General features: G+C 37.9%; 1 protein-coding gene across 2 annotated transcripts in view; it reads left to right on the top strand.

The window, feature by feature from the left end:
• The window catches only part of LOC136254802 (protein NLRC3-like), a 101616-nt gene that overhangs the window by 78344 nt on the left and 9215 nt on the right, over window positions 1-14057 (top strand). Inside the window, exon 1 of one of the 2 annotated variants that reach the window (XM_066047542.1) lies at window positions 12454-12696. The exons of the other annotated variant lie outside the window; for it this stretch is intronic. Within the exon in view, the coding sequence (XP_065903614.1) occupies window positions 12660-12696 (37 nt within the window). The 5' untranslated portion in view covers window positions 12454-12659. Of the gene's footprint in view, window positions 1-12453; window positions 12697-14057 lie in introns of those variants that run through there. 2 annotated transcript variants of the gene reach the window in all.

Genomic DNA, 14057 nt, shown 5'->3' with positions numbered 1-14057 from the left:
ATAGTCGTATTACTACAATGAGGTCACACCTCTTATTTGTCCACCAACCTAAGTCTCTTGCAGTGTATCATAATATCAGTACAGATAGCACTAGGCTATGTATGCATGTGACAAGCAGTAGCTACAGCAGTTTTGAGATACCAAAAGAGCAAATTTCTTGAATGATATTACTGACAATCAAATACACCAGTATAGAGTTCTATGAACATATTAATGAAAAACTTATATATCACGTGAATAGTTAACCAAGGCAATGTTATTGTACAGTGGTATAAAAACAAAAGAAAATAGATTTACTAAATTTAAGGTATTAAAAGATATGTGATCAGGCCTGCAAAAACAGGGCATGTGGACACAAACTACACCATGTCACTCTACAGGTCATATCTCAGTGCTGGAACCGAATATTTGCATTTTGTTACTTGCATCATAAAGCCAATTCAATTCTTACTAGATGTTCAAATTGCATTGCCATAACATAATAGTTCAAAAAGTTATGAGTGATGAAAGTTTGAAAAAGTAGGCAAAAATCATGTGCCCACATGCCCTATTTTCGCAGGCCCAGTCACATATTATGGCTTATGCGTACAAGGAGTGATACTAGCTACAAAAACAAGTTTAAGTAAAAATTAGGAATTTTAAGTTCAATTAGGGATCACAGAAATAAAAAGTAGGGAAACAAGGGAGGTCGCCTACATCTGCAGATATACTAGTGAGCATTTAATCCCTAATTCAGTCTATACCCATGACTGAATTAGGGATAAAATGCTCACTAGTATATCTACAGGTGTAGGCGACCTCCCTTGTTTCCCTACTTTTTTCTATGATCCCTAATCGAATTACTTTTTGTAACATTATTATGATTGGTGAACCCACACATACTGAATCAAAAGAAGTGATAGTGCCAGCATTAATGTTTTTGTCTGAACGCATGCCCCAAGATGTCAATTGTCAGGTAACAGTGGTGGCACACTTTAACATGCTTGCTGTGGTGACATCCTTGAGCTAGATAGTGGTGATACACTTCTACTTGGTCGCTGTGGTGACATCTTTGAGCTAGATGGTGATGTACTTCTACTTGGTCGCCGTGGTGACATCCTTGAGCTAGATGGTGGTGATGCACTACTACTTGGTCGCTGTGGTGACATCCTTGAACTAGATGGGGGTGATTAACTTCTACTTAGTCGCCGTGGTGACATCATTAAGCTAGATGGTGGTGATGTACTTCTACTCAGTTGTTGTGGTGACATCCTTGAACTAGATGTTGGTGGAAACACAGTTGGTGGTAATTCATCAAATAGCAGTGACACATCATCTAGTTGAAAGCGCCACATGATTTTTTACATCACTATTGAACCACTAACCATCTTTGATAAGAACAGTTAAATCCTCTTCCATTATACAATGGTCAACTCCTTCGGGAAGTTCAGCAAATGGGGCTAACCTTGGTGGCTGGTCAAACACCACTTCATATGGGCTTTGTTTTAAAGTGCGACACACTTGAACATTTAAATTATCTGCAAGGGAACATTACATATTAGTTGGGCTCATAATCAAGACACACGGTAGTGTGTCGTGCGGCCCAAGAAGCCGGCGCGCCACACCCGTGAGTATATTGACAGGAAGAACGAAAACGTCATTTTCACACCTTTGTATCTCGGTGATCACTTATCTGATTGGAACCAAATTTGCTACACAGTTGCCCGTCAGTCAGGGGAGCCTACATTCCAAATTTGAAGGAAATAGCTCCAGCCATTTCCGAGATACGAACTGCCAAAGTTTCGTGTTTTTTTTCTTCGTTTTTTTCTTCTTCGTCTTTTCACACACTTGCAAAAATTGCTATAACAAGCAAACGCGTACTCCGATCGCCTTGAAATTTGGCACACAGAAACAGAGTCCAACGGCGAATCCTAGCATCAAATTTGGTACAAATCCGATTAATGGTTCAGGAGTTATGACCGATTATTCGCGTAAAACAAGATCGATTTGTTGTCACGCCTACAGGGTAAACCGCTTCATGGAATGAGTTGAAAATTGCTATGTAGATGGAGTAACCATCGTAGGAGTGCCTTTTGGTGGTTTGAAAGGAATCGAGATAAAGACCACGGAGATATGACACAAAACTTGCGGTGTGATCAAAATACTTCGTTCTGCAGAACTTTTCGAACAGCTCTCTGTGACCTTCTTTCAACATACTGACTAGCTAGCTAACTCGTTGAAGCTCACACCTCGCAAGCACTATAAGAACCACGAGGAGGTCTCGTGAACCACCAGGTGTGAAACGAAATTAGGTCTTAAATCGCGTGAACTACCAGGTGTGAAACGATAGTAGGTCGTAAATTGCACACTCGATCGCACCGCACCGTGTCTTCATTCGAGCTGCGCAATTTATAAATTGTTGCGCATTTTATGAATTCACAAAATGCGCAGCGTAATTTATAAACTGCGCAAATGTACAGATTGCGCCTAACAAAGACTCACGTGCGACCCAAGAAGCCGGCGCGCCACACTGTGAGTATATTAACAGGAAGAAAGAAAACGCAATTTTCACACCTATGTAGCTCTGTGATCCCTTATCTGATTGGAATGAAATTTGTTACAGACGTGCCGGCCAGTTATGGGAGTCTACATACTAAATGTGAAGACAATCGGTACAGCCATTTCCGAGATATGAGCGAACAAAATTTCGTTTTAATTTCTTCGTTTTTTTCTTCTTCATCTTCATTTCGCATACTTCGTAAATCCGCCATAAAACACGAATGCGTACTCGGATAGGGTTGAAATTTGGCACACTTGAACTCATTAAGGCGGATCTCAGTACCAACTTTGGTAGGAATCCGATGAAAATTCACGGAGTTATGACCGATTATGTGCATAAAATAAGGTTGAAGGTCTGTCACGCCTACAGGGTAAACCCCTTGGAGGAATGAGTTGAAAGTTGTTATGTAGATGGAGTAACCATCGTAGGAGTGCCTTTTTGTGGTTTGAAAGGAATTGAGATAAAGATCATGGAGATATGACACAAAACCCAACCTGTGTAAAAATTACGCGATCGATTTTTATGAATAAAAAACTATTAGTTTTCACATCTACCAGGCAAACCGCTTAAAGCAATGAGCTGAAAATCAGTATGTAGCTGGAATGATCATCATAGAAAGTCCTTGTAGTAGTACAGAAGAATCAAATTACAAATCACTGAGTTATGATTCGAAAGGCAACTACGTGTAGCAAATGCGAGATCGAGATACTCTAATAGAACAGTCACCCTAATAGAGCATTCAGCTACGTTTGTAACTTACTACTCCATTATAGAATTATATTACATTTCAAGGTATTCTGTACGGAATTCAGCTACAAACAGTTAATCTGATAAACAATTCAGCTACATGCAAGTCACCCTGTAGAGAGTTCATCTAGAAACAAGTCACCCTGTAGAGAGATCAGCTAGAAGAAGTCACCTTGTAGAGAGTTCAGCTATAAAGAAACCATCATGTAGAGAGTTCAACTGCAAACAAATCACCCTGTAGAGAGTTTAGCTACGAACAGATCACCCTGTAGAGAGTTCAGCTACAAATAAATCACCCTGTAGAGAGATCAGCTCGAAGAAGTCACCTTGTAGAGAGTTCAGCTATACAGAAACCACCATGTAGAGAGTTGATCTCTCTACAGGGACCACCACCAAGCAGCACCAAATTCACCTGAATTGTCGTTATTAAAATTTTTACCATTAATCTACCATCACAGCCATTTCTTGGCTGCCACCTTGGATTTCACATCTTTTTTCACCATAGCCTTTCTCAGGGCCGTACTCTTTTTTTACAGCTTGGCTGTTTTGGATTAGATAGCATTAGCATACAGAGATATAAGCAAGTAAGAAACTTTCCCTGCTAATTCAATCGCCCACTGAATAAGAAACACTTTAGGAAGGGAAGCCATTATCAGTATAACACAAAGTGATGAGATCAGTACTGTAACTGATACTACACGGAGCCATTTCAAGCCAGGTACTACATTACACTTGTATGTGTATGTACATGTTTTATAAAAAATTTAATGGCTTTTAGCTTAAAAATTGAATTATATACCAATAGCTTACACATTCATATCAAGCCAGTGATAAAATAAGATACAGCTATCAAAATTCAGGCCTTTCTACCTAAGGCAAGCCACTACCTACAATGGTATAGCTATAAAAACTATCCTAATTAGGAACACAATAGAGAAACTTCCATAGTAAGTGTACATGTACATGTTAATGGTGACAGCAAACCTGTGACACTGGTAACTGGCGATGGAAGTAGGACACTGGTAAGTCAATGAAGAATGCATTGTACGTACTGCGGTATGCCAAAAAGCACCTCTTGGGCCGAAGTAACGTTGAACAGTGAAAAAATCAAGCCCGTAGCCTTAGCCATTATTGAGTTATGCTTGTCTGAAGGTATCAGTCAGTCAGCCAGTCAGTCAATAGAAAATTCCGTTAAATAAATTATTTAAAAAATTCTGCAGCAATTTGTTGAAAGCGTTTCGGGCTGATCTAAAAGCTTGTTTGGGCTTAGTTTTACCTAACCAATACTGCTTCATCATCGTAAGGGAAAATTGAGGCTGGTTTTGGGTGACGTTATTTCGTGGGCCATGCCTACTCCTTTGTGGTCCCTACTACACAGTACGATACTGTATGATAAAATTTTAAAATGTCATAGTAACTTGTTGAAAGTATTTTGGGTTGATCTGAAAACTTGTTTGGGCTCAGTTTTACCTAACCAATACTGCCTCATCGTCATCAGGAAAAAGTGAGGCTGGTTTTTGGGTGATGTTTTTTCATGGGCCACATCCAAAGCTTTGTGGTCCCTACTATCATACTGTATGATTAGACTTGTAGTATACTGTATGAAGTAATTAATTAATGCTCATACCCTGTCCTTGACTGCAAACAGTACAAGAAATCAATCCTCCCAAATAAATTGGAAAATACTTTAGTAAATGGCAAACCAAAATGAAGTTTGCACTCATCTCAGTCATCTGTGCACATGTTTTACTTTGATACCTAACCCCTTCAATCACATACTGCATATTAGGTATTTTTTAGTACTGCAGTTTCAATTTTTAAACCTTCAGTGTAGTACTGTATACGTATGTCCACGTACTATGTAACTATGAATACAGTGCTTGTCATAAGAAATAGTTTAATAAGTTAGTAGTCAATATAGTCACTGTATGTGAAGTTTCAGAATGTAGATGCTGTGTTGTTTACACAAATCAGGTGTTTAATACAGAATGGTGCAGAGCCAGAGTAAAAAAACCTTACCATATTTGTACAAATAAACTACATACACACATTTAAGGAATGGGAGGAGATCATCACCATTTCTATAGTAAATGAACAGGTAAGTACATATGTAGTTGGATAAGAAGACACACAGGAAATCCACACTTTTAAAAAGTTAAGAAAAAAATGAAGAACAGCTGATCATGAACATGTGCAAAGATTGTCCACACATTATATAGTACAGTAGTAATGTACATATATATATTAAGGATCATGAAGGCTTGGGCAAAAATATCATCCTAAAAACAGCCTCACAATAACTTCATGGTGCCTTGGCAGTATAACCAAACCCAAAAGTTCCTTCAGTACAACCTGACATGCTTCCAAAGAGTTTGCTATGAAATTTTAGAATTTTAATAATTATTTAGTGGAATTTTCTACTGCCTGACTGACTGACTAACTGATTGACTACAGTAACTAATGCATTCAGACAAGCGTACATAACTCAATAACAGCTAAGGATACAACACATTTCAGCTGAATTGTTTGCTATTATGATTACTATGGCAAATAAGCAAATCTTAAATTGTTGACTAATTGATCACATTACCAGGTACTGTAGTAACAGGAAAATGGTAAGCCAACACAAGTTTATAACTTCACTTTATGTCAGTATATGGTGCTATATAGAATACTATAGATAGCAAATTAGATAATGGTGTAGCTTGACTAGTGTCAGGATCATAACATAACAATACTACATAATGCAGAGTGCATCATAGCATATACGTAACAAATTTGGCAATAAACTAAATTTGGTAAATTTGCGAAACATCACCAAATTCAAAATTCATCAAAATTTGGAAGTCACCATCATGCATATGCATGTATGTATATGCTGCACTTCCTGCTTGTACATTACATACACAAGTATAAGGAAAAAACTTACACCTGCAGATATGTATAAAGAGAGCATAAAGAGGATTATTGCATGTCGCAGAGTTAAGCAAGTTAATACGGGCAATAACACTGAAGTACGAATGAGCGATGTTACCTTTACCATCAGTGACAAAATGAGGAAAAAATGTTATATACCATATGCGATATCACCCTCTAGATACACATTAACCACACTCCTCCAGTAACATGTGCAGCCACAAAACAATTTACCCGAACACTTCCGTGACAGAGTAAAAAAAAACAACAACATATTCATGGTCACATTTATATTGACTACTTGCAATAGACAAATTGTATGTATTATATCAAGCAGATCACAAGTGCATGTGATACAACCATTACATACATACTGTACAAGTGTACATGCATACACAAATATGTACTGTATAAATATGTATGTACGTATATAAAAAAGAGGGTAGGCTATGGGAAGTCTAGAGAGAATGTAATAATGACTGTGTACATATATTTCAGAAGATCTACAGCACCTTATAGACCACCACACATAAGAAATCATACAATTCAAAACTGCCATAACTGCAAACTGTGATACATCGTCATGCATCTCATCAAAGATCATGAAATCATATTGCACAACTACATTATAATGTTGTACTATGTACATATACGTACCTCATTTTTTGCACAGCTTGCCTATTTGGCATAGATAGTACTATATGTCCTTATATTATTTAAATACAGTGTGCATGAAATATATAGTCATATACAATGGCATATTTACTAGCAGCTGTCGCTTTACATATAAATGCCCACAGTTTTCTGTTACACCATCACCTCTACCACAAATCACATAGATGAATAACATAATGTAGATATGAGGAAGTAAGAAACTTTCCCTCTAATTCAATAAGAAACACTTTAGGAAGGGAAGCCATTATCAGTATAGTGATGAGATCAGTACTGTAACTGATACTACACGTAGCCATTACAAGCCAGGTACTACATTACACTTGTATGTGTATGTACATGTGTTATAATAATTTTAATGGCTTTTAGCATGAAAATTGAATTATATACCAATAGCTTACACATTCATATCAAGCCAGTAATGAAATAAGATACAGCTATTAAAATGCAGGCCTTTCTACCTAAGGAAAGCTACTACCTACAATGGTATAGCTATAAAAACTATATCCTAATTAGGAACACAATAGAGAAACTTCCATAGTAAGTGTGCATGTACATGTTAATGGTGACAGCAAACCTAGACTGTGACACTAAGGTCGTGTGTATTGTAAAGGAATTATGGCAGAAGACTTAGTGAATGATATACACACGTAAGGACACACATATGAAGTTGTTTCCAAATATGTACAATCATTTTGACCACAAATGGCAATGTAAAGTTATACATGTAGAGTACGTTTACTATTCACTAAGGTTTCCTTGTCAAATTTTTTATGAGAATATGGTCCCTTTGACAAACAACTTACTCCACAGTATTACATGGAATACAAAAGTGCAAAAGATCTTCACTGTATACCATAATTATATACTTGATTAAATGCCATGGAATTTAAGACTTTAGTTCAAGTAATCAGAACGAATTGCCACACTACTCGCTGAGAAGCATGGACAATCATATAGCAAAACATTGTACTGGTTACGATGTAGGCTGGGATTTTCATTGCTCCGTTCAGCTGTTCAATGTTTAAGAGGTTCAAGGTCCTCTTACCACTGCTGTGGATCGGGCGAGACAGCTGTCATTGACCTTGCTTATGCAGAAGGCAGGCTGGACTCAGCTTCACCTGACTAACTTTATATTTGTTTCATGTGCTTGTAAATATGCGTCCTTTATTTTATGCACAGAGTTATGTTGTTGTTGTTTAACATAAAAAAAAAAAAGCTGTTTTGGTGTCACACTTAAAAAAAAAAGTTCAAGTAATCAGTGCAGCAACTATTCAAACTTGACCACTACTTACTCAATACACGAGAGCAATGCTTAAGTCCCAACGTAATTTTAAAATCAATCATGGCATACGTGGCTACTATTGAAGATGTGGTATTTAACTATGTAAATATGGTACATACTTTAGGTAGCTTCCAACAGCAAGCAAAGTACTCCAGTTCCTGATGTTGGAATGGAGCACAATGGAAAAGCAAAAATTCAGATATTTATTACATGTCAACAACTGCAACAAGCTTTGTTGATTCCATTACACATTGCCTGGTCCTTTACTAAGGTTACTTCTATTGTAATGTTGAACTGGAACTGGGCTTAGAAGAAGTCAATTAGTGTTATTTGCTTGCCACCTAATACATAAACAAAAATATATCCAATTGATTATAAAGCCCTGGAGCCTTGATTTTAGCACACAATACCTTACGTACATACACATGCACTCATAACCAGATTAAGAAGAGGTCCACAGCGAAAGTAGTAAGTAGTCATAGAATTTAGATCATATCCCAATAGTGTATACTAAGTAAATTCTAGACCTTGGAGCAACTTCAAATATTATCTCAAGATTGAGCTTTTCTCAAACATACTGCATCCTAACTGAACTACTGACAAACAATACTACATATGCAATGCAGCACTGAAACTGGGTCAACCAAGTTACATTTTACCCAAGGAATGACCCATTTGCAGATATGACCAGGTACAGCCCAGCTTCTTTCATGAGCCATGCCCACTTTTGGGATTAGTGTTTGTAGGCATTTATCAGTAGTAGTGCAGTCTTTATGTATGCATGAATCCATGTCCGTTGCTATTTGTAGGTTTAGGTGGAGCCACACCCACTTTAATATTAGGAATATGTGATAAGCATGCATATGCTAACTTTTAGTATGGTGAGTTGAAGTTTGTAGGTATGCACAAAGCCACACCCACTTACAGGAAATATATTTTGCTGTCTGTAAACTACATGGAATACCTACTGACTGTAAGTTGGTTATTAACCTGTAGAATTTTTGTTCTCTTCTTGACAGTTGACACTGCCTGTACCAATCTCAAAATCAGAGTAGTACCAGCTCAATAAACTTTCCCTGCCCTAAATTACTATGGCAACCGTGTATTCTTATGGTCACTATGAATTACCAGAAAAACATCCAGACACTGCCTGTTTGCTACTAAGCATGTTAAAGTTAATGCATTTCATTTATTTCTGTTTCCCTGACATCTCTTATCTTTCTGGGGTTTTCAACAAGTTGATGCATACACAAGATCTCCGTAGCCACTAAATCTTGCCTAAGAAAGCATACTGTAGTCAATATACGCGATGCATCACTCAAACACATTGTCTGACAAGAGTGCAAGCAATTTAAAAACTCAATAATCAAAGGGCGTGGCACCATTTCGCTCAAAAGTATTCATCTCAAATGAAACAGGATGAAGACTCATGAATGAAACAGGTACATGCCACATCCTTTAATTAGCAAGTTTTTTACTCACTTGCACTCTAACAAAACGACGTTGCATTTAAGTGGTACCATATACCATAGACTGACATCGCATGTACATGTACTAATGTCTGGCAAAAATGTTTCAGGGTTATAAGTCATTGTCTGGAAAATTGATTAGTTTGTGCAATCATTTATTGTTTTCCTAGAAGCAAAATAATTATTTTAGCTTTGTACTCTCAATTGGTCAGACTAGTGCATATTTCAAATGCAAAGTACAGCATAGTCCTTGTGCTAGTGAGACTCGGTGGCTCTATATGTGCATATGTTTCATTGGTAGATTTTTACAACAGAATAACTAGGCCTTAAAAATTAGGCCTTTAGTTGCAGAATAGTAACGAGCAAACTTAGTTGTCCAAAGTGTGCCTATGATTTACCTACCACTTATCAATGTCATGCCCCACCCCCAGGTGATAGAGGGTTTGAGTTGTCAAATTCTCTAGTACTGGGCCAAAGAAACTTGTCAAATCCCCATTATGTCCTCACCTCCTTAGAAGAGTTTCTATAAGAGATTTGATCAACCTATAATATCATTTTTTGGCCCAGCAAATCACCATCCTTAAACACCAGGCAAGATATAGATATAGATGTCAAGTCCTGACATCCATTTTATTCTGTTGTACCTGTACTTTGAACAAGCCAACAAAGTTTCTACGTATGCTATTACTGTGGCTGCAGGCCGAAGTAATTTATTTCTGGGTAGCCAAGCCCACATCATCTGAGTGGGTCTAAATCAATGATGGCTCATTCTAAGTAGTTTAGAAAATTTTCCTGAGCAAAGTGGGCAAAGAAAAAGCAGTGGATAGTGGTTACTAGTATATTGAGATTCCCCCAGCAAGTTGATAGTGCCATATCATGCCATTAGTGCAACAGTGTCAATGATGCCTGTCTTGTCCAGAAAGTAAACTAACAGTACAGTAAAGCTATTTCGTCTTTGGAGTTGCTGATTTTTAACATAGCAAACAACTACTGGCTAGAGACTACAGGTTACTCTAGGTAATAACCATGCCTGAGGTTTCTATTTTAGATAGCATCCTCATTAAGTCTCCAGGTTCAAAGAAGATTATGCATAAATTTTAGGGTAACATGAGTGACTTCGTACAAAAGGCAAAATATATTTCAAAATATCGGCACTACTGGTAGCTAGTCCAGGAATTTAAGTGTATAAAGTACTTAATCTGGCACCACCCACCCCTTCACAAAAAGTAAGGGTCTGGTGAAATACAGATACTAAATCATTTCCGGCTATCACTCAAATTCAGCTTTCCCCTTGACTGTTGACTTGCCACAAACTTGGAGGCCTTGACCCTTAATGCATCTATCATTTGCAACCCCGGTACGGGATAAATAGAGGGATTTACAAACAAATTTTCCCTGCAGAGTAGTGGGACTTTTGACTTAGCTTTAAATTGAGAGATTAGATAGTGGGACATTTGTTGTTGCAAATTGTCAATCCCCCCCCCCCCCCCCACCCACACACACACACAGAGGGAGATTGATGGATTGATTAATTATTTAAACTTGCAGTACTCAGCAAGGCAGTTCTTCCATACTGGAGTACACATAATACACAATACATAGTACACAGCAAACAAAACTACACTCAACACACATACATAAATAACTACAAAAGAACAAACAATTCAAGACAAGCTGTGTAGGTAATTGAGCGTGACGAGCAGACCATCATGAAAATTAGCAATGTCATCAAATAAATTAGGTGGCAGTGAATTCCACCACACTGTAGCCTGATGCCGAAAAAAGTGCTGATTAAAGTTCTTTTTGAATCGAAAAATGTCTGCAAACCAAGGTGGAGGGTTTAGCATTGATAGGTGTACTACCGCGGTAGCAGCTCTACCTACAGTGAGTGTCTGTGTGTCACCCGCCTTGTACACTGAACCAGACATTATAAACGGTTTATAATAGCTTCGTATGTAAGTGGCATTTATAGTCTGCGCATACAGAAACTTTAGTATGATATCGTGATACGGAACTAATTAACGCTCACCGAGCCAAATCACAATACTACGTACAGTTCAACAACTGGGCTATAAACCGAGCTATAAACGCTACAAATTCGAACAAGTATCATACAAAAACATTCACTTAGCTACCTGGGAATATTACGAAGAAGTAATTTAGTCCTTGAAATTAGGTTAGGTAATCCTAAGGCTGCAGCACATGTTGCTGCAGACCTTCAGTGCTGGTCACTGTAAAGCATTAATACAATAAATACTTTAGGATTAAGGAAGAAAATCCATCCCTCCTGGAAGAGACTGAGTGTGGCCCCGACTAGACATTGGGTGACCTGCAGTTCGATTCCTGGGGTTGGAGGGATTTTTTTCCTTACTTTGGCCCCTTTTCTGTTACACCTTTTCAGCTATAAGTCACTAAGTCTAAGTCCTTGAAATTAGGTTAGGTAATCCTAAGGCTGCAGCATATGTTGCTGCAGACCTTCAGTGCTGGTCACTGTAAAGCATTAGCTAATACAATACAATACAATACAATACAATAAAAAAGTGCTTCAAGTGCTGCCTAACTGGGAGAGAATCAAGGGGTGCCGGGCACTAAAAGGCAATGTACAATACCAAGGGGTAGTCACTTCCATACCGCCAGTTGCTACACTTGCGACCGGGATCAAGAATTTTGATCGTCGAAATTTTGCCTTGATCGCTTGATTTCACCTATAAAATAGCTTTGATTCTTGATCGTATACCGTAAAAGCCTAGTAAATTCTCGTGTCGCTAAAGGTTAGCGTTCAAAGGTGCTTGATCGCCCCTTTCGCGGACGTCTTGATCGCTTGATTCACTGTGCAAAAGACCCTTGATCGCTTGATTGAATCTTGATCCCGGTCGTAAGTGTTTCAACAGACAGTATTGAAGTGACTACCCCTTGAATACGTGGGATTTCCGCGTCATGAAGCGATTATAAAAAAGTTGCCATCAGTCAGTTTGCTCAAGAGTATTATTGGTGTACTGTATCTGAACCTTGCATAAAACTATCCCGGCGGATGGATGAACGGCTACAACGATTGGGCGCTAGCAAAGGTAAGCGCATGCTTCATGTTGTGAAGCTAGTAGCTATAGACGAACTCACTAGCACCGATACAGGTAAGAAAGCAAGGCCTGTATAAACATAAAAATCAACATACATGCATATAGTGGTGGTCATAATAAAAACCTATCTAGATACGCTTTGAACTGACAAGTCGCCGGCAGTAGAATCAACAATGACTGCACTGACTAATAATTTATACCTAGCTTAACAAAACTAGATCAGACTAGCTATCCTCTGTACTTTGGCATGAGTGGTGTGTTTAGCTAGAGTGTTATAACGGCCTATTTTCCCTGGCTAGCTTATTGCCACATTGTCTAGAAAGCAACACAGACTGTCACTCATCAGTTCAAGTTGAAGTTTCGATAGCCGCGGCCCGTCTTGCAATGTGTAGCTAGTTACCTCACTATATGTAGCTGCTAGTGTGGACTGCAAGAAAGTCAATTTAAGGTTTGTTTAATCTCATTGAACTTTCTATACTTTTGCGTTAACCAAAGGTGATTATTATACTGTTATGTTTCTATAGTAACTATTATGTATAACACAGTACATGAAGAGGGAGTACATATCATAATGATGCAACAATACCCGAAACACAGTTGAGGCTTCAATTTTCTTTAAGTCATTCAACCATCAGAAAATTGCTATGTAGCAGAACCCAAGAAAGCAAAGTAGCTACCTGCAGTAGTTAAAACTAAAGTCTAGTTACCTACCTACCTACCTTCTAACAGCATGTTTATAGCTAGCTACACTGCATGCCTTTGGAATAATCAACAAAGGGTTTAGCTATGTCTTTTCTAGAATCTGTTCCGGAACAGGTCATACACATTGTGTCTTTATATACCATATCATGTATATATGCCATAGCTAAAACAATATCACCATTGTGACATTCAAACCCTATTATACCAAGTTTTCATCTTCATGATAACGCTGTAGTGATCACCATGTAGTTAAATTACATGTTATTTACACTCTTGTGACTGGTTCTATTAGGAAGTTAATGCAGATTTTTTACGATTTAAATTTTGGATGTTGGGATGCCTAATAATTAGCCATGTGTATATGTATGTGAGACAATTCTTTATCTTGCCCAGTTGAACAAAGTGTAACATGGTGACATGTGTAGTTGTATGGCATGTATCTAAGGATGCATATATGAGTATAATGATATGGTGTAAATTTTCAGTAAATCCTTAGGCAATGTACTAAGTCACAGAAGTGGCACTTATAGGACTTACCAGACAAAAGAACTTCCTTTCACATTAGGAGACCATAGAGTTTCCCTGTCTCTACCCATACACTCCAATCAAATATGTAGACATATTATTAAGTGAACTTATGTGGTATATCC

The sequence above is a fragment of the Dysidea avara genome, chromosome 4, assembly GCF_963678975.1.
Source record: "Dysidea avara chromosome 4, odDysAvar1.4, whole genome shotgun sequence".
NCBI classification, from domain to species: domain Eukaryota; kingdom Metazoa; phylum Porifera; class Demospongiae; order Dictyoceratida; family Dysideidae; genus Dysidea; species Dysidea avara.
The sequence above is the reverse complement of the archived record's forward strand: the minus strand, read 5'-3'. Positions and strand labels throughout refer to the sequence as shown.